The sequence below is a fragment of the Poecilia latipinna genome, unplaced genomic scaffold (genome assembly GCF_001443285.1).
Source record: "Poecilia latipinna isolate Pla-1442-1.1 unplaced genomic scaffold, P_latipinna-1.0 Scaffold11, whole genome shotgun sequence".
Taxonomy (NCBI): domain Eukaryota; kingdom Metazoa; phylum Chordata; class Actinopteri; order Cyprinodontiformes; family Poeciliidae; genus Poecilia; species Poecilia latipinna.
In genome coordinates, this window is record NW_015112627.1 from 47,882 (window position 1) to 69,715 (window position 21,834).

At 39.4% G+C, this 21,834-nt stretch overlaps 1 protein-coding gene across 4 annotated transcripts; it reads right to left on the minus strand.

Moving 5' to 3' along the window:
* Positions 1-2,227: 2,227 nt before the first annotated feature.
* On the minus strand, positions 2,228-20,971 carry esrp1 (epithelial splicing regulatory protein 1). 4 transcript variants are annotated; one of them, XM_015029647.1, is made up of 16 exons: positions 20,627-20,971; positions 20,057-20,218; positions 19,814-19,930; positions 19,398-19,509; positions 17,737-17,871; positions 16,511-16,565; positions 16,292-16,402; positions 16,067-16,199; positions 15,913-15,955; positions 14,043-14,362; positions 13,125-13,349; positions 11,329-11,569; positions 9,610-9,808; positions 7,752-7,893; positions 6,816-6,905; positions 2,228-4,616 (listed from the first exon to the last, which is right to left on the minus strand). In XM_015029647.1, the coding sequence occupies exons 1-16, from the start codon at positions 20,756-20,758 to the stop codon at positions 4,482-4,484; spliced, it is 2,352 nt and encodes a 783-aa protein (XP_014885133.1). In that variant the 5' UTR covers positions 20,759-20,971; the 3' UTR covers positions 2,228-4,481. The 4 variants fall into 4 exon arrangements, with proteins under 4 accessions (XP_014885133.1, XP_014885125.1, XP_014885143.1 ...); XM_015029639.1 differs by having other exon boundaries at positions 11,317-11,569; XM_015029667.1 differs by having other exon boundaries at positions 4,530-4,616; positions 6,783-6,905; positions 11,317-11,569.
* Positions 20,972-21,834: the final 863 nt, after the last annotated feature.

Below are 21,834 nucleotides of genomic sequence, written 5' to 3' on the forward strand. Positions count from 1 at the left end.
TTCCTGCTGCCGTGTGTTGAACGGCTGCCGTCGGCCGGATCCTGACATATTCCCATCATCAGTTTGATAACCTTTGATTCAACGTCTCTGGCCTCTGCTCTGACATGGGAATTCAGGTCAGCCTCACCCTGCATACCTGGGCCTTCGTTTTTGTGTAGCTCTCACCCTCCCAGCGAGGGAATGTTATGTTAAAGGAGAAAAAACTGATTTATCTGCCGCTTCGCCGCTCAGGTGCAAGTAGGATGAGTCATCCAGGTAATTGTACCTGTGTTTGGATCTGAAGTGAACTACTTACAGCTCTGCAAAAACATGTATTCCCTTTCTTACAGATTTCCTGCTTTTGTTGTTTTTGTCATACCTCAGTGCCTTCAGATCATTGAAAAAACTTTAACAGACTGAACCATAAAAGCCCAGTGTAAATAAATAAACATAATAGCCCTGCTTAAATTATTAACTTGGATTAACCACATGCACTGGTACAGTTTCGTTATCCACACCCTGCCTGACCTATGGAATAAATAAATCTCTTAGACAGAACCGGTTTGACAACATAAATTAGATTAAAAAACTGCAAAAGCAACACATTTTGCCACAATGTTTTAAAAAAAGAGAAGACAAGATATTGACAAGAGTTACAAAGTCAAGAAAACATGGCAACAAATATCACTCCAAAGATGCTTCAAACTCAAGCAGGTGGTGTTAAAAAAGTCCAGAACATCATCTGAGGAAATGCAGAGTTAAATAACCCAGAAACAGAAAAACCGTGGGAGTTTTATGATGGTTCAGATGCGCTTCTCTTTTCCAGAATTTGGCCGACTTGCCATAGTTGATGGAACCCTGATTAATTGATTACATACATCCAAAGGTTGCAGCATAATAGCTCTCGACTGGATTTAAACTCAAGTACAGTTTGGTTGTGCAGCAGATATTGATCTGGACACCACCAACCAGGTCACCTCTAAAAGTCTGACAAAATAAATAAAAAAAGAAAGAAGCAGATTCAAGTCCAGTTACTTAAACCTGAGGTATGAATCTCTGCAGCTCCTCCAAAGTTAGTCAAAGTCATATTAAAGTCAGGTGACCTCTTATCTGCTTCTGTGATTAATACTCTCCCTCTCTCTGCTGTTTTTCTTGCTTTCCAGATGCTTTTTATTCACTAATATTCTCTAACAAACCTATGAGATATTACCTATTCCGAAATACACACATCTGGAGTCTATTTACTAACTTGGTTGCTTCTGACGGCAACTGGTTGCAGCGAATTTACAAATTAAAAGGCCACTGAATACAAAGGCACACTGTAACATAAAATCCCAATTAAATTAATTGAAGTTGGTGGTTTTAATGCGTCAAAGTTTGTAAAAGTTAAAGGTCTGTGAATACACCATAAAGTTAGAATGGCTTCAAGATTGTTTGTAGAAGTAACTAGAAACATACCGTCACATTTCTCTTGAAAACCAACTTTTTTTTTGTAGTGCATCAAAATCAAAATCAATCTTGAGCCACATATAGTCAATAGAAACTATAAATAAATTAGCATAAATTAACTATTAATCCTTACTGAGGACTTAAACTAGTAGGAAAAAAATGTGATTGACTTAAAAGTAAATTACATTGTGTGAAACCTGAGCTCTGATTAGCGTCTCGTAGTTTACGTGTTTCTCAGTCCGACTATCTGCTGATAGAAATGTTGAAAGATGATCTTTTAAAAGCAGATAGTTTGAAGTTTGTTGCAGATATAATATTGTAAAGGTAGTTTAGATGTGCTGCTGTTCTCTGAGTAGTAGTGTGTGTGTGTGTGTGTGTGTGTGTGTGTGTGCGCGTGTGTGTTTTTAAAGGGATCAGGCAGGGTGGGGCACCCGGGATTAAATTACACAATACCAAATCTGCCCTGAGGGGGTCTGAGATCTTGTTTTCCTCCGTCTTCCTTCTCTCTTCTCACTTCCTGATCTCTCCATTCTCCACCTTTCCACCCAGAGGAAGAAAGACCATCCTCTCACTACAATGTGTTCAGTGTGTCTAAGTGACAATGGCCTTTTTTTGTTTTGGCTGAAGCCTCTGTGTGTGTGTGTGTGTGGAAACTCAGAGATAATCACTGAGGACAGTGTGAGGGAGTTCCCACAGTTTCGCCTTGAGTCACATTCTGTCACCGAACGGCTCCATCTGAGTGTTTTTGCTCCTCCACTTTAAACACAGAACAGCTCAAATCAAGCAGAAGGAGGCTGGAAAATTCACAACATTATGTTTATTGTATTGTGTTTTTTTTTTTTTGTCAGCTTGTCTGCAGCAGGACTTCCTGCTTTTGGACACATTGTATACAGAAAATATTGATTCTAAACATTAACTCTGCATGGCACACATGACAAAACTTACAAGACACATGTCAAACATGTCCTTCGTTCAGCAATGTTTCTAAAAAATATACAAACGATTTAAAAAGAGAGAACGGGGAACAGGTTTTGTTCAATCATATTCCACAGCGTCACTGCAGATGGCGGAGAAAAGACGAGACACGTTGGATCATAAGAACAAGAGGTAATGAAATCAAACAGGGACCTCCTTGAACTCCTGAGATTCATTCGTTTGAGTCAGTTAATCTGGAGGAAAGCAAACTTTGGGGTTAAAGCGCTCAGAATCAAATGTTGAAGGAGCAGAAACCAAGAGGCTAAAGCAATGTTTGGCATTAACCCACAAAAATAGAAACAGTGAAAAGGAGGAGAGACATCACATTTCTGTGAGTCTGATGCTGGAGTCAGATACATTCACAATGTTGTTGGTCCAGATCTCTAACAGGGGGGATGTGTTGTGGGTAAAACAATGGCAGATTTAATAAAGACACTGGCGTTTGAGTTTTAACAAGATAGAATAATTCCTGCATAAATTAAAGGTTTGGATGTCCATGAAACAAAATAAACCACAGTGATGCTACAGTGTCCAGAAACAGGATAGGATGTGTTGTCCAGAAGATTGAATTCTGCTGAAGTGAGTAAGAACAATACAGGTGCATCTCAATAAAATAAAACGCCAATGGAAATTAAATTCAGTGACTTCAGTCAAATAGTGAAACTCGTACTTCATATTTCAAGTGTCTTTTTCTGATCAATTTGACGATGGCTTAATGACAACCCAAAATTTAGACCAAATATAACAAAGTTTTAAATAGAGAAAAGTCACTCCGCTTGCTTGTCCATCTCAGTTTTTCCCTCCACTAAGCTTTCCTTCATTTTGAATGAACAATCAGCTTCTTCACCTTTCATTTGAGGAAAATAGCTTGCTCGTTTCTCCTCCTCCCAGGTAACATGTTCCTGACAAATCAGGCTAAACACAATGAATGTGGCAGCTGTCGTCCACATCCTGCATGTTTCTGCGTTTCGCCCATGAATTGTGAATCCCACCAAAATCTCTTTAATTCATTTTTCTTCATAATTTTCAAAAAGAGGCAAAGTTGGCTCTGTTGGTTGTGTACCCCTTTTTACCACACTTTTTTCTTCCACTTAACTTTAACTTAAGAAGCCTTGATACAAGACCTCTTGTTTGGCAGTGATCGTTTGTGGCTAATCCGCTTTGTGGAGGCTCTCAGCTACTGATGGAAAACTATCAACTGCAGGACATAAAAATATTTCTGTACTTTTTGTAAAAGCATTTTGTGTTTTCATTGGCTTTAAGCACTTAAAAATGTTACTGTTTACAGTGAATCCATACGATGTTAAAGTTTTGAACCAAACTGCTGATAAAAATGACCTTTTAAATAATATTCATATTTATTGAGATGGATCTGTATTTGCATGTCTCGCATTTAAACTCGCAGGTTTCCTGGATGCTGGAACCAGAGAGCCGTCCAGGTTTGTTTGATTTTGTTTTGCAAGCTTCACTTCAATCGTTATCTGAAAATCCCACCGTTAATCTGGCGCTTTTGTTGTTTAGTGGATCTGAACCACCCTTAGCAAACGTTTGCCGTCAGAAGATACTGCATCTTTATTTCTCTTTACATTTCTACTCGTTAGCAGTGCATTGGTATTTAGCGTTATGTAAACATCTTAAGTTTTACTACAGTACTTCTTCATGCACTACAGCTTCCAATACAATCACTGCATACTTGACTCCATATGCATATAAACACAAAATTCATGCATAATGTTCACATTCACATCTCTTTCACACAGCCACTTTCACTCTTCACAGAAAAGCTTGGAGAAAAGATTGAGCTCAGTTGCTACTAGATTATTACTCCTCTAGTTTGGCTGGCAAGTAAAATGATTACAGTAACTTAACAGGTTAAAAAAAATCTCTATAAAGCTTTTAAACATACAGATAATGTGCAATATATATATAAAAATGCTAATTTTGGCTAAGGCTGCAGTAAATTTGGTATAAAATACATTAATTTTTGAACCTAATAATATAAATAAGATTTCTAAGACTATTAAAAAAAACAGACAATCTAACAAGTCATTGTCTCATACGCATGACTTTGTGCGAGGCTACAGCAGGGTCAGATCCAGGTACTGGTGGCCCCCGGGTTTTGTGATGAGAGGAAGGGACATAAGAGGAGTTTCTCCTGCGCCGGTCTGACCCATGAGGCTGCTGTTCAGCAGAGAAACAGACTCCACAGGACCCTGGAAGGAGGGCAGGAGGGGGAGAAAACGGGATGCAGAAAGATAAATAAGAGTTAGAGAAAAAAAAAAAGTAACAAAAGTAAAAAAAAAGAAAGAAGCCCTTCCACCAGAGCCAGATGTTACCCACCACCTCCTCAACTGCCTGAGGGCCACATCTGTTGTGGGACCCGTTCATTAGCCTAGAGCGCTACGACGCCGTCAACTGACTGTTCATTAAACCCTCGGCGTTGATATGCAGGTCAGACTTTAGAGTGCAGAGGATTAGACTTAAATCAGTTTATACTAACTGCCAATCAAAGCCAGTCCAAAGCATAAGCAAACTAAGCGGCTGCTTAAGGCGGCTTAGTTTTGTTACAAAGATGTGGGAACTTCAGATCTGTAGCTACGTTTGTCATTACTATGAAATATATTTCCTGAATATCACACTTGCATTTGAATCTTCATAGTTTGAGAACAATACAATGATTTCCCTATTTTAATAATTCCTGAAAGTGAATCTAAATAAGCGGTTTTCTTTGGCTGCGTTTAAACGCAATCATTTAAAATCAGAGTTTGTATTGAATTGAATTCAGACTCGATGAGTAAGTTAGAGACATAAACTTTCACATACACTGCCATTTGTTTATTAAATAACTTGAAGTTGCTTTTGTGAGAGTTAAGCCAAATATGTTTGATGATGTAACGTTGATTTAATTGTTTGGCTGGACCATAAAACACAGGCGTCGAACACAAACAAGAGTAGATCCAACTTTATGTCAAAATGGCTACCAGAATTTTTGCTGTGGCGCATTTTTATTGCAATACATGCAAATAAAATGCAGATTGTGTCTGTTCAAAGGGTTTTAGACCAAAGCTGTGTCCTGTGTGGAGGGATGAGGCTACCGTTTTACATGGTAATCTGGGATAGACACATGATCAATATCAAAAGATAAAATATTCTGATAGAATATCCAATATGTAGAATATTAACTGAACAGTGATTCAGATCCGGACTGCATTCTGGGAGATGAAGGCAGAGGAAAGGCAGCTCAAACTCTCACAGCCAGCTAAACCAGACTGGTGGCATCAACTAACTGACTTTTTGGTTACCTAGCAACAGCTTGTCGAGTAACTTGCGGTTTCCTAGCAACAGCTTGAAGTGGAAAACTGTGGATAAAACAGGAAATGTCACACCACCAGTTTAGCAGCACTTCAGATATTTTAAATAAAAATACTGATGTTGAGGTTTGTGCACTTCAAGTACGCTGTGTTTCATAACGGTGATTATTCTTAGCATTTATTGCCGTTTTTTTGGTCTCTGTAATCACAGAGCTAATAATAAAACAAACATATTTTGTGGGATGTAATAAATAATTACTAAAGCTCTTCTGCGCTTGCCACGCACAGGAGGACGTGCATCATTCTACGGGGCAATTCTCCAGTGTTAAATGCCCTAATAGCCCCCTCAATCTTCGGCTGTCTCTTCTTATAATGTAAAAAAAAAAAAGCTCAGATTTCTCCAATAAACCTTCCTGGAGCTCCGAGTCTCCGTGAGTCATTGCGCCATCATTATGCTAATAGCTCAGCGCGCCATTATTTCCCACTGAGAGATCAGATTTTTGTTCTAAGGCTTCCAAGGTGTTTTTAATGAGAGTGTAGGTGTGAATCACGGCTGAGCTGCTGAGAGCTCCTGACTCAACCATTCACTCAGTGCTGATTCACAACACCCAACACACAGCATATTGGTTGAGAAATATTTGTTTGAACTCCTCTGTGTGAAATTGTAGCAGATTTAAAATGAGATGAGATAATAACGAGCTTTTCTCCAGACAAACACACTTCATTCGTTGACGGCTTTGGTTTTGTTGCATAAAGCTTTGTGTTCCAGTGTTGAGGGGGGGGTGTAAGTGAACAGTCAGTTCTCTCGTTTTACTATCCCTGCACTGAGTAAAAAAAAACAACAACAACAAAAACACACATTCAGTAGGACAGAAACACACCACTCAATATTAAACAAAGAGGAAATATTAAAACCATCCAAAAAGGTGAAATAAAACCCAAGAAATCTCCTACAAATCCTCCAGTGTTGTCGTGTTGAGCCCAGAAACCCTTAGTGAAAAGTCAAGCCATCTCTAAAGGCTGAGTCTAAAGTAATTCCCCCTAACTAAGCCCTCAGCCAATCCTTACCTGCCACCTGCCTCAGACACCTTAAATACACACCCATTCTTTGGGCTGCGTAAGCAACGTCCTAGCCGGGTCGTGAGAGTGCACAGCTGCGTGAGCGTGGATGAGAGCATCCTCTGGAGCATACTGCGTCATGATGGGAGGAGGGGTATAACATGGACACATTTAGCCATTAAACTCAACAAGGGTCTAAAATTAAGCAGGAAAAATGTCTAGTTTGAACTCTAAATCAGGGATGCTAACAGTGATACTAAGTCAAACTGATAAACCTGCTACAAAAACGTAAAACATTTATTAATTCATAAGTATATTGTGAAGACTATATAGGTTTATTTCCATATGAAAGTGATAAGTTTTATCCTCCAAACATTTTTATTCCCTTTCTGACGATTAAGAGGAAAAGCGAGGTTAAAAATTGGATGTAACTCGCTGCCTAGATAGTTTTGATGCACATCGACGTAAGCGTCAGAAAAAATTCTCTACTTCTTCTTCTTTATTACAATGGCTGCTGGCAAACAGCTAAAGGAAACATTACCATCTGACCTGTATGTCAATCAAGTGACGGGATGGATGGTATTCTGAGGTTTTTCTTTTTAGCGTCAAGCAGTTCACCCACTCTACCTTTGCAACATCCCTGGACTTAATGATACAATTATTCTTTTATATCTTTCCCCCCAAGTTTCTTGACTCTGCTCTTGCTTTAAACAACAACTTGACTCACTCCAGTTCAAGTCAAAGCAAGCAGCAGTGCATGTGTGACAGAGCAGGGAGAGGAGACAGGATAAACTAGTTTGATAGCCTCTGGGCAACCGCACTGGATGCCTAACAGTCCACACCCATAATACCAGAAGATTTGAATAAAACACTTGGTGCCTACAGGTAGGTGTGTGAACACTGAAGGTAGAGATTATATGCATATATATAAATGTGCAAAGTGAATGAATGTGAGGCTTTCAGGGAGCTGGTTCTTACCTGATATCCCTGCACAGCGTTGATGAGGTCTTTAACGCCGCTGCCATTGTAGGGCAGGCCGGGCATCCGCACCAACCCTCCGGGGGAAGACATGGAGGAATGGGCTGGGAAGAAACCCAGAGTTGTAGGGGAGCCAGGAGGACTGGGAAAATGAAAAAGTGAAATTAATCTTACGAAAAAGAGAAAAAAAAAAACTGCTTATTCTCAGAAACTAAAACACACACTAACTAAGCAGCGGGAAGAAAAGCATAAAACTGGGAGGGACTGTGGGTGTTGTCTTTAAATGCTTTCATAATGACCGTCCAGGCAGAAACAGAGGTCACCTCATGTTTACCAAGCTCCCTGATAAACATAGTCTGCAGTTATTAACCACCCTTGGCCCAGTCTTTCTCCTTGACAAGAAACATTTCAACCCCAGACTAAATGTTCACATTTCTCTGCAATTAACATCTTTTATTTCTGGTGACTAGAGCAGATCTAACAACGTGAGCGCCGCTCCAGTCTAAAGTCTCTGATACGCGATCGCTCTGCATTTAGCTTCATCTGTCCTCCAGATTAACTGTGACCAGGTGAGGTGCAGTGATAGTTTTTCCCATTCAGTCATAGGGAAAAATAGATGCTTTTCCAACACATTTCTATACTTAACAATGCTAACAATAGTGAAAGGTTTAAGTAATATAAACACATAAAAAACTGAAAAAGATACATTTTCGGTCAAATTTTCATGAAATTATTAAAAGACCATTTATGCTTCCTTCTGGGCTATACATATTCACTACAATTTTTGTCTAGTCACTTCTGTTCGCTTTGAGCTCCTTCCAGAATGAGATTGTTTTAGGGCGTCTTGTCACTTTAAATTCAAATGAGCTGCTGCTGGCCACGCCCCCAACTCAACATTTACACCCCAGTGAGATGCGCAATTATACCACACATCTTTGAAAAGCAGAAGTAGGGCCTCTTGTACAACCAGCTAGGTTGTACAAGAAACTCTAGGAAGGAGTTTCTAGACAGTAAATCAACAACAAAGCACTTGTCTTTTCCAGCAGCCATTATACAGTGCGTAAAGCGGTAAAACCAGTTGACCAAATGTCCTGGAGCTCCTCTTCAGTTACTAGGTGATGGGTGGAGCTCCACAGGGGGTTGCTAGGTAACAGCGTAGTGGCTATGAAATGTGACTTAACAACTTGGAGGTTTTTGAAATGGTTCCTTTTCCAGACAAAAAGCATGAAGACCAGACTGAAGTTTGAGAATATTGAAAAAGACAAAAACTTCTGGACTGGTGTTCACTAGAGAGATAGATAACAAAAATGTTTCGGTATCGCACAGAGTGAAGCAAACTTTCCTCAGAAGCTGCTGGATCGGGACAAGAAGAACTTTTGCCTCAGGTAGAAAACACACGTTGATATTTTTTGTTAATAAGTAAATTAAGGTTTAATTTGTGGGGTTTAACTATATTTAAATCACTTTCTTTTCAAGAGATAAATAAAAAAATATTTGACATCAATATGTGAATATTTAATGAGATGCCCTATTTATTTCATGAAGCTTTAAATTTGACTGCATTTTCAGTTCAGTTTCACTTTAGTTTGGTAAATTTCCAACATTACACACAGAAAACAAAAACAAAATGCCACTTTAGAAACCCAAAACCATAAACCTTGATACAAGCCAAGGTTTATGTTTGCCTCCCCTGTTCATGAACTCAGAAGCAGCTTACAGTAATAAAATAATATATTCTGTTCATATACATACACACATTTTGAAGGAATATGGCTGAAAATTATGATCACAAACAATTGTTTCCAAGATTTAGCGATGTTTTCGTTTATTTTGAACCTCTAAGTGTTTTTTTTTTTACCTGGGATAGTAAGCACTGTAGTTCATGTACAGCTGAGCTGATGCGGGGTAGTAAGGATGTCCGGGGTGCAGGGGGCGAGGAGCCAGCACCATATGCCCCATGGGAGGGTAAAGGGCAGCAGCGGCTGCAGCTGCAGCAGCAGCGTCCGTGGGGAGGATTTGTTGAACTGGAGTGAAAGAGTACGATGGAGGAGATAAACCTAAAATAATGGAAGGACAAGGACAGAAACAGAAATACAAAATCCGTCAAACCCTGGAGGAAGGGGGAGTCATGGTGGTGATGTTGAGAGAGGAGCTCATCCAATAACCACTGATGTTTTTATTGTGCATGTGATTCATGCATTTTTCTGTGTAATGTAAAAGATTTAAAGAAATCACAGTTTAAACCTTCAAAAATATATTTTTATTAGATTACAATTTAGCTGACTGATTAGAAATCAGACTCTTTTACTCTTTTCCTAATTCCTCATAGACCAACACTGAACAATCCCGGCAGAAAGAAGCTATTCAAATTAGCATGTCTTAAAAAGCTATTTTAGATGTACATATCCCAATATTTAAAATAAAATTCAGAAGTTAATTTTTTTTAACCTCTGAACCTTTTGAATGCTTTATAAACCTCAAAAGGCTTTAGTTAGCCCTGTTTCTTATGGGACATTAATCTATCAGACTTTTTCCTTCCACTTAACTTTCCATTTAGATGCTTTGTTTCATTGTTCTGCCAACAGCCAGCTTACTTAGAAATTATATTTGTGTGGCTTATCCTCCATGTGGAAATATGATTACTTTGGCCTTATACATCTTTTAATGTAATATTAACAATTTCTGAAAAAAAAAAAACCCAAGTATTATCACTAGCTAAAAATAACAATAATCAAAATGAACATAAGAAATATTTGGAATATATCACACTGTGTAAATGTATATAATCTAATTACACTAAATATTTTCTAATTTACAGAAAACATCTACAAAAAAATGCATCTCAGAATAAGCTGAACTCATTCCAACTAAAGCATGTAATACTGCTTCCACTGATATAATCATTTGCAACATAAATCAGACATTCATCAGCTGCCAAACCAGTTTTAATTGTGAACAGACACTGAGACCAAAGCACATCTACGCAGCAGCTCTGCTCACCCCTCGCACAGATCCTGATTGGACAAGCACATGAGGCGCACACAAACACACACCTAACGTGTGCTTGTCTGTTGAGGCTAAATCCCAGGACCACCACTAATGATCTGACGGGGTCCGAAAACTGTAAGCCGCGTTGCCGTATTCTGAGCTTGTTCAGGAATTGCTCTGCTTACACTTTTCGGAGCCTCTCAGATCTTTGTGAATCAGTTCAGCAGTGGTAAAGTAAAGGAGTCAGAAACGAGTAACAAACATGCCGATGGAAAATTACACTACAGTATCCAATCAGAGTGAAAGGGGAAGGAATGTATTAAAAACAGTATCATCATTACATGCAAATGGGTGTAGTGATCATACTAAATTAAAACAAGAAGACTCAGTCTCACGTTGACACACACACACACACACACACACACACACACACACACACACACACACTCAGAGTATGCATCCTTCCCACATCCTCCCACAGATCTAGATTGGAGGAAAAACCAGCAACTCTGCCACCCCGGCAGGAGCCCACCTACCCTGCAGTCCCGAAGCACCCCCAGCTCCCAGCAGCACTTACGTCTGGACTTACATGGCGGCGGGCTGAGCCCTGTCCCACTCCTGCTCCGGTTGTGTGTGTGTGTGTGCGTGTGTGAGAGCGAGCCTCCCATCAGCACCAGGCCCATCTCGTCAGTGCTGCAGGGAAACACTTCCACGTAGCGGCTGTTCGCCCCGCGCTGGCTGGACATCACCTGTTTGTGGAGCCGCTGCGAGGCCTGCAGCGCCCGCTCTGCTGAGGTCATCTGGATGAAGCAGTCGCCTGACGGACGGCTCTGCAAAAACGGAGGAGACAGGAAATATGTCAGGAAATGTGTCACATCAAAGACACCCTTGATACTTCATTGGTTAGTCAAAACAGAGGGACAGAAATAATAGAAATGATCCGATAAAGACTCTACTGATGATAGCTCACTCACCTCGGCATGCCAGAAACCTGAAACTGAAAGTGAAACTGACGCTCAACCTACTTTCCAAGTAATTTGGCTAATAATTATTTGCCCACTTGAGGCCACTCAGAGTGAATTTAAAATTCATTCCCGGCTGGGCTGTTGTATCAAAGTATCAAAGATGCAGTTCAGCTGCATCATGGTCCAGATGCAGCTGAACACTGTGAATTACACACTCTGGATCACAGTACACAAGCACTATTCAGTACAGTGGCACACAAACTTCAGATTCACTTAAATCCTGTTTATTTAGTTGCAAATTTAAAAAAGCTCTTTTTAATTTAGGATAAAGAAAACCCGGTACTGTTATTTATGTAAAAACAAAAATGTAAAACAAGTAAAATCTCAGTGTAGTCTTAAGCCTGAAAGGCCTAGAAATGTACATCTCTTACCTAGAGATGAAACCAAACATTAAAAAAAAATAATTTCTAAAACTGGGAACACTACTTACACAAAAGTTACAGCTAAGGGTAGTATGGCTAACCTCAGACGTTGTAGCAGATTAAATTTATGTCTCAGACTACAAACAGGATCTGGACTCCGATCTGCAGCAGGGAGAACCAACAGTGTTGAGGGGATCATTTTGCAAAGACTGAGAGTATTTTCACATCACCTGCAGCCTCAGGCAATCAGACAACGCCTCAAAAATTATGATGAATGATTTAAGTGGGCATGGCTTTTGAATGAAAGCATAAATCTGAACTTAAAAGAGACCAACAGTTTTAATGAAACTCATATTTTCAAGACATATTTATTAAATTAATGTGAAACTTCACATTCATCTTCAAGTTCTTCACTTTTTCAAAACTTGACTACATTTTGACAGTAGATGAAAGAAACGGATGGAGAAACTTTATGTCCATGTTGACTCCATGGATTTCCACTAGCTTGAACTTTAACATATTTTTGTTAAGACGACATTGAAAAAGATCAGCACAGGCTGAACACGAGGGGATCATTAATGCAAAGCTTCATCCTAGACAATGGTCATCACATTTTATTTACCTTCATTGCTACCAATTATTTCTTAAAATTGATGCTCTAAAATGCAAAATGATGCATTAAATTGAAATTAGAGAGATACAAGATATGTGTGCTGGGAAGAACATTTGCATGGCTCAATAAGGACGGTTTGCACTTCTGAAACACCTTGCAGTTCAAATTTATTATTGTGTTTTACATTAATCTTTTAAAACTACATATTCTACTTAATTGCTTATTATTTGGAGAGACAGACACTTTTGAGAGACAGAAACAAACCATCGTCTCAAAAGAAACAGTGACGCAGTGACAATAAAGTTTATGTTGAATGTATAATTTTGTACATTTGTGCCAGAAAGTGTGCGAGTGCAGGGTGTGTCGAGGTGGCTGCTGCATGTACCTGCTGGTTGAGTACCATGTGCACACCATGTTGTCTGACATCTTGAGTAAACTCGCCCAGGAAGGTGAGGATATCCTCGATGCTGGCCGTGTATGGTAGTCCCCTCAGCCTCAGGCAGTCCCTCACACCGCCAGGAGGAGGCAGGAGAGAAACCGCGGGCAGCACTGACACCAGGGGGGCCGGGGCAACGGGAATCAGCGGGGCGGAGGAGTACCGGTTCAAAACCTGAAGTACACACAAGGTTTGACATGAGCTACTCAACTTGAAGTATTCATTCTGAATTAGGATTTCCTTGTTTACCTGAGATGCTTTTAGATAAAACAGTCAAATGACAACTCAGACCCGGTGTTATCAGTTCAAACCCAACAATGAAACACCTACGCGGCAGAACTGAGGAGGCAAAGAAAGCCGAGGCAATGCTGTGTTTAAATATGTCACGCTGTCAAACAGGAGCTGGCCTGCAGCCAACAGGACACCAGCATGTTTGCATTTCTGGAGAAGACAGATAAAGGCCCCACAGGCTCATATACAACAGGAAAGGTCTCTGCATAGATATGGGCTGTCGGTGCACAAGTCATGAGAGATAGGCAATTGAACATTATAACCTGATGAGACAGAGTGAGGCAGTGCAGGATGCAGAAAAGGAATGACAGGGACGAGATCGATCTCTTCAGATTATCTGTCTCATGTTGTCATGACTTGGAGACAGTTTTAACTAATATGCAAGAATAATAACTTTTATAAAAGTTATCTTCTGCACCTTTAAGCATACATTAGACAATACAAGTCTAATATGCATGTAGCGTCTCATTTTTCCTGTATTTTTCTCAAACCTTCCACCGACTCAACAAGGCAACCAGACCCGCCACTCTGTTTAAACTGCTAGGAGAATCAAAACTTCGTCACACCCTGACATACCTGCTGCACCTCCGCTGCCGTGCTTTTGAACAGCTCGATGTATCTCTTCCCCAGGAGCTCCTTGTGTTTCTTCAGAGCACACTGAGCGTGCTCCTCACAGGCAAATAACACGAAAGCGTCTCCTGTCGGCCGTCCGTCCGGGTAGCGGACGAAGAGGATGCCATCCTTCCCGCCGCTGATGGGACACGTCTCTTTAGAGCCGTCCTCTGGTAAGAAAAATCTGAGAACGTCGTCGTGCGTGGCGTTGAAGGGGAGCCCTCGCATCCTCACTATGATCTGGTCCTCACGGGACAGGAACATTGCCACCTCGTTTGAGGTACCTGATGTGGCACAAGAAGATTTAGCCAAACTCACAACACATTATGTTCTCCTTTATGGACTGCAGTGCGAGTTTTTCTTAAAAGTTTTGTGGCTTAAATTCATCAGTTGCTGGACAGGAAAAAGTGCTGAGAGAAAAAGTGAAAGACGCAGAAACAACACGAGGTCGGGAATTAAAATGCATTTTTGTGGAAGTCAAACCAGGAGCACGTTAAACTTGACTTTATCGTCTTCATTATTCTAAATTTCTTCTAGGATTTTATTGTGAGGTCCATTCTGTTGCTTTCGTAAAAGATGTTATTAACATTAATAACTAAATGCCACAGCTGAGTCATAGCTGACAATTCAATCTGCAAATTATAAGTTTTCTCTAAAATAAATGGAACAAAACACACCTAATGGAAACATTAATTAATGGGCTACAGTTTACCAAAGTGCATGACATTTTAAAATGTGGGCATAATTTCACCTTTATGTTTTTCTAAAATTTGAATTATGACAACTATTACATTCAGGAATCTGCAGAAGCAGCAGCACCACCAAATGTCATCAGGACGTCAACTAATCCAGTCTTTAATTGCGACGTGAATAGAAAAATGCAGGAATGCAATATCATATTTAAATATAGCAAACAAATGGTGCAATTTTTTTCACTAATATTATTTCCTCTTTGCAGAGGTGCAGCCAGAAGGGTGGCTGCATGGAAACCAAAAACTAAAACAAAAATGAATAAGATTGATTGTGTTGCTGTCACAATTAAAGTTTATTATGTTGCTGTAATAATTAAAGAAGCAGACAGATGTTCCAAAGTGGCGCCCAAAAAAACAACAACAATAAAACAAAGGTGGAACTATTATTTTAAAAAAGACCTTTTGTTAATAGATGAAGCTCATTCTCATCCGATTCTAATTGATCTGCATGAAAAATATTATGCATGGAAAACTGTTTGATCAGTGCAAGGTACCAAATTAATTAAACTGGAAAAGTGTGCATGGTGAATATATTAAATTATTCCTTAAAATATTTACTTTACTCACTAAAATGCATTCATATATTTTTTCTCAATGGATTAAATTATTTCATGTTTATTCACCACCAAGGGTTAATTGTGCCACTATACTACAAAAAAATTATTTATCAAATACAAATTTATATATATAATTAAATATATTTAATTACACACTATTAAATATGTTCAATAAATAAAAAGGATGCGTCAGCATTTGAAAAAATCTGTAAATTCAAAAAACATACATTCCCAATAACTAAATAAATACTAAAATAATAACATAATTTCAGCAAATAGGATATTTTAATTTTATGTAATAATTTATCCATTTATTTTTATTTATTTTGTATTTTATGAAGTACTCAACCTTTTAAATTGCTACAACTTCATGCATTTAATGTTCGTGTTTTCAACTATCCTGTCCATAAATATTTATTCAGGGAATTATGTATTTATTCACTTGTGGCGCTTTTTGTTCTCGATACATATCATCCTTCTGAGAATTGAGAAAATATACATTATATGAATTCATGAGTGTCTCACCTCCTGCTATCTTCAGGAAGTCTTCTCCCGTTGCCTTGTAAACCTGTCGTTAGAAACGAACATGTTGTCTGTTTAGTGGCTTCAGATGAAAGTGTAAAATCGGTGTATCATGACAGAATAAGGGGTTTTCAAGCGGTGCCTGCAGACCCGTTACCTCAATGTATCTGTTGCCCATATGGTGCTTGTGCCTCTGCAAGGCCAAGTCTCTGTGCTCTTCACTGACAAAACGAACAAGTGCTTCTCCATTCCTCCTCCCCTGAGCGTTGAGACACAGAGCGGCCCCCCCTCTGTAAAATACAACATTAAACATACATAAGCAGTGAAAGATTATCCTAAATAAAAGCTTGCATGGCTGCACTCCATTTCCTCTTCAACATACTTGGCAATGTTGAGGCCTTTAAAGAACCGAGCGATGTCCTGGTCAGAAGACTGCCATGGCAACCCTCTGGCTCTGATCACCGTGTTGTCGCACACTTTCTCCATCTTACTGCTGCAGACACGCATACATACAAATACAGTCTCAGGGAAAACCTGGTAGGAAACAGCCTGGGTTGATTTTAATGTTAGAAAGCTTATAAACAAAAAATAATTCACTTACCAAGTGCCACTTTCAAATCTCTCATTTATTCTCTCTGGGTTGGAAAAACTGTGACCTGGAATGAAAAAGCAAAGAATGATCAATCACTGTCAGTATAATAGATGGTGCAGCTTGTGCTTTTCTCGTTTTCTATTTTAAAATCACCCACTTTAATCTTTTATTTTGTTTGTTTACACTTAAACATGGATTGGACCTTCACATTTTGAGGATACGGCGCCTCACAAAAGTGAGTTTTTCCACATTCTGTCATGTTTAAAAACTTGAATTCACTTAATTGGATTTTATGAGTTAGATTAACCAATTCAAATTCTTACAAAATGTCCCTTAGTTAATAAATAGAATCCTTGGTTTTGTACTTTAATCTTGTCATAAATGCAGTTGCTCCATGAAGGACTCACAGATTTGCCAGAGCACATTAGTGAAGAAACATAATGAAGATCAGGGAACACATAAGAAAGGTCAGGGAGAAAATTTTACGTGGATAGTGCTATAAAATATTATCCACAGAGCTCCGTTCAATCCATCATTACAACAAATCTGACCTTCATGGAAGAACAGCAACAAGAAAAAAAGCAGTTTTTGAGAGAATATGTTGCAGTTTTGCACAAACGCAGTAAACATGTAGGCGAAGGCACCCTGGTCAGATGAGACCAAAGTTTAACTTAATAGAGTACATGCAAAACATAATGTGGGGAGGAAAACCCAAAGTGTATATCATGCTGGGCACGTCGCATGTGACATGTGGTGGTGGCAGCAATGTGGTGTGGAAATGGTTTTCTTCAGAAGCGACAGGGAATCTGGGCAAAGCTGTTGAGAAGGTAGATGGAGCCAAATACTGAGGAAACATGTCAGAGGCTGCAGAAGACTTCAGATTTGATAGAAGAACTACGACCCTGAACATCTACAGAACATAGTTTGCTCTATATTCACCTGCTGGCATGGCCCAGTCAAAGTCCAGACCACACTTTTCAGATTTTTCTTTTCTAAAACATTTTAACTCGTGTATAATTTTTCTGGCCGGATTCTGAAAAGGGCATTATGTACCATGTATTGCTACGTTACAAGCATGTGCTACTTTGTGTTCATCCATCACATAAAATCCACCAAAGTTGAAGTTACTGGATACCGTAGTTAGCAGCAGTAGCTCTCTTCTCCTACTACAATAATAGCAAATCTGTCTCGTTGACAGTACAGTTTTCTCTTAACCTCATGTGTGAGATACTCACAGTATGGCTCAGAGAGCAGAGAGAGAACAATGCTGGTCATAAGCCGGACCTGCTGCACGGCTACTTCTGCAGGCAGAGGATCCTGATTGGCCGAGGGATCCCACATGGAGGACACATCGACAGGTAGGCTAAGAGCTGAAGAGGATCCAGTTAAGGAAAGTACTTATCTAGACAGACAGGTGTGTTTAATGAAAAATGGGAAGGAGCGTGTCTGGATGGGTGACTTGTCAGGTTTTCTGTACCACTGGGTGTGTGAGGTTAGCCTACTGGCTAAACACACACTCCTTCTCTTCGGGCTTAGCAAAGTGCTCCATTCTTTCCTTATTTGCATTTCAAAACCTCTTACTCTGCAGCCAACACCCTGGCTTTAAACCTGTAATGAGTTATTACTGAGTGTAAGATGTTCACACCAGATTAAACCAGAACGAAGAAATAAAAAACACTTACAGCGCAGTGAAAATGATCTGCACCCTCTCAGATTTCACCTGGGACTTTTTTGTTACTTTCAGATCAAACAGATGTTAATATCAAAAAGAACCTGAAGAAATATGAAATGCAGTTTTCAAATGCTGAATTCCCTTAGGAAAAAAACAAACAAAAATAACACAGGTTATTATTTTTAGCCTATGTGGAAAAATAATACCACGCAATAATGAAAAATGGCAATTATGATTTTGTGAAAGAATTTTAGCCCACTTTCAGTTGCCGAAATATTTTAAAACCACTCAAATTGGAGACGGTTTGGCGCCTGGATATCCTCTTTGAGGTCACGCCACAGCATCTCCATCAGTTCAGAATGTAACTACATCTGATCAGACTGATCAGATGTTTTAATTGTTTAGTCCAATCTGTACTTTCTAAAACGCTGCGCTAACTTCACACCAGACTCACACCTGAGAAAAAAGGTTCCACTCTCGTCTCATCAGAATATTTTTTTCAAATGTCTTGGGGATTATTTTTGCCGAATGTGATAAAACTCTTTGTGTCATTTATAACCAGCGATAGCTTTGGTCTTGGTTTTAGTCTCATTGTTATTATTGAATCATTAACACTAATCCTAATAGACGTATCTGAGGCCTGCAGTGTATCGTTTTTATTTAGATTTTTTTTGTAATCTCCTCGAAAACTGTAGGGACTTATGAGGCAGTTTTGTCAGCCAGTCACTTCTGGCAACCGTTCTATATTTTGTCTCTTTGTGGATAATGGCTCCTATTGATGTTCACTGAAGCCTTAAAGATGTTGTAACTCTCTCAACGCTGTACGATTTCAACAGCAGCCATCCGGTTTGGACACTCTTTAGATCGGGGCCTGATGGTTAGCTTTTTGAGACCTTTTGACCCACTTTATGCCGTCAGACCGGTCACGCTTTGCCGCTTTCTTGATTCTACAACCTTAGCAGTGTCAGGTCTGGGTGTGGCTAACAAACGAAGCATGAAAATGTGATCAGTCACATGCAGTGTAAGATTTATATTTTATATTTTCACATAGGGTCGCAGTGATTCGGATAGTTTTTTTTCCCCTACATATAGGAAATCTTGCTCCTGTGATCTTTGTTGTTAACGTTTGTTTTGTTTTTTGTTTTAAAACATTTAGGTGTGATTTAAAATCAATCACACCAGACATTTTTATGACTCCATATTAAACATGTCAACAAAGGATACACTCAGCCATGACGTGTGCGTTCAAAGCCTTGAGGTCAGAAGTGGCGAAGTGGTTCTTGAACTCTTTCCGCAGGTCAAAGAAAGAGTAGAAACAGTCTGGGACCGGGATGTTCTAGTAAGAGGGGAGAACATTCAGAGAAAAGGATGTGAACAAGCAGCCCATTAGCAGCTGCTGCTTTATTACATTCATCACATTCATGTTTGCTCAAGCCAGCATGGCACACACCGCCTTCCTTGCTACTCTTATTTGTCTAACAGATGTGGGAGAATGCAGCCGGCCTCTCTGCCTGTGCACAGGTGTAGCATGGTATGTTCAAGGGGCGTGTGTCATTGGACAGGTTCAGAGTAATTCGGCTGAGAGCGACGCTGGAGGTTCCTGCAGCAGGGAGGCGTTCAGCCCAACCCAGTTCGCTCACCTTGCTGGCGGCTTCTGGGTGAATCACTTGACGGATATGGAGCTGCCCGTCTGTACACAAACACAACGACGTGCCCGCGCCCGCACTGTTCACCTCATTTGTCAGCTGCAGATTGAACTAAAATATAAGATAGAGAAAAGAGGAAAAAAAAAGCATGAGGCGCTTACTGGACGAAAACTTGATTATCACCAAGATTTCAGGCCAGAAGATAGTTGACGTTGAAGACTCAAAGGACATCTTTACCATATTTAAACCACTGTCAAGGCTTGTTGCAGCGTACATGCAGTCTGCTCCGGAGGAAGACTCATCCTCCTCCTTACACTCAACCACCACATCTTCGTCTGATTTTTCCTCTGTGGAGTCTGAGAGGTCAGGCCTAATGAGGATCTCATTCACCTTGCCCAGCTGGTTCAGAGACAGAAAACAAGTCAGTCCTGAAACAGTAGCTTACCGAGAAACCAATACGGCATGGAATAATAGCGCCCACCTAAATAACTGTGCTCTTTTATTACATCAAAAGCAGATATTAAAACTCTCATGAGCAGGAGCCGGTTAGTTTATGACGTTAAGCATAATAGATGTTTAACATCCTGACATATTACCACAAAAGTATCTTTGCTTCTATATATTTAAATCAAACAGACATTTAAAGAAAAGAACAACACAGACATTTTATTAAAAAGTCGTTGCAACTCTTAACATGGTGTAGTTTTAGTTAATAGTTTCCCTGTCCATTCTACTCACTAGATTTCCTCCTTGAACCACAGCCATAGCTAAAGAGTAAGAAGGCGTTTGTTTTTTGTTTGTTTTTACCGTTTTGGTGTTCACATTGACCAGCTGCCAGACCAACTGGACCAGGTCCTTCTCGTCAGAACCCAGCAGCTCTCCGCTCGCTCCAGATGTGGCGGTGAAAACCACCACCAGGTAGTCTACCTGCGCCGTCATCTGAACGAACACGACCCTAAAATAAAAACCTAAGGTAATACTACACTGAGCCGAAGGACAGCACGAAGGGTGAGATGAGGCTGAAACGCGAAAGAGGAATAGGAACGACTTTTACTTTGACACCTGAGCGCAAAGGTGAGCTTGGTAAATCCAGAAAGTTTGATCCCTCCTAGAACCTGCCGCAGTCACCATCGCGGAGTAATGGCTGAACGTTCAACGCTTTTGTAGCGATTCTTACCTGTGTGACCACGTGACTGCATACCTGGTGCCCCCGCCTACTTTCAGGTGCAGGAGAGATTAGGACGTGGCAGAGAGCGGAGGGCTGAAATGTGTTCCTGTCATTCTCTACACCATAATCCAGCCCTCAAATTCTGCGGCCTAAAGGGGAAAATTGGCTTTTTGTATCAGTAACAACAGCAAAATTATTTATATCACTTATAAAAAAAAAAAGAAAAAAAGAAAAGAAATCACGAAAAAGACAGTTATTTATATTTTATAATAACAATATTAGAGAATTTAAACAAAAAGTATTTCCATGAAAATGTATTTTATCTGTGAAACATCCACAGAGAGACAAAAAGGAAGAAACAGAAAAGGCATCAAAGCCACAACAAATTAATGTCAAAATACACCGAATAAGAAGGTAAAAATAAGAATCTTATGATGAGATAAACTCCCTTGCCCCAAATAAAATCTCTCCTTAGTCATTTGAGATATGTAAACTTCATTCTGCAACTACTGCTAATTATAATACTAATGATAATAATAAGAAGGAGAATATACATTTCTAAGCAGAAGTTGATAACAACAGCAGCAACAATAATTTTACTATTACTATTATTATTATTATTATTATTATTATTATTATTATTATTATTGTTGTTGTTGTTGTTTTTACTGGTGAGAAATATTATTTTAGAATAGCAATACTACTATTATACTACTACTAGGGGTACCATTAATTATTATATATAAATAATATATAACATTAATCATTATTTATTATCATAATAATGATGAGGATTATTATTATTAAAAAATAAATAATAATAATAATAATAATAATAATAATAATA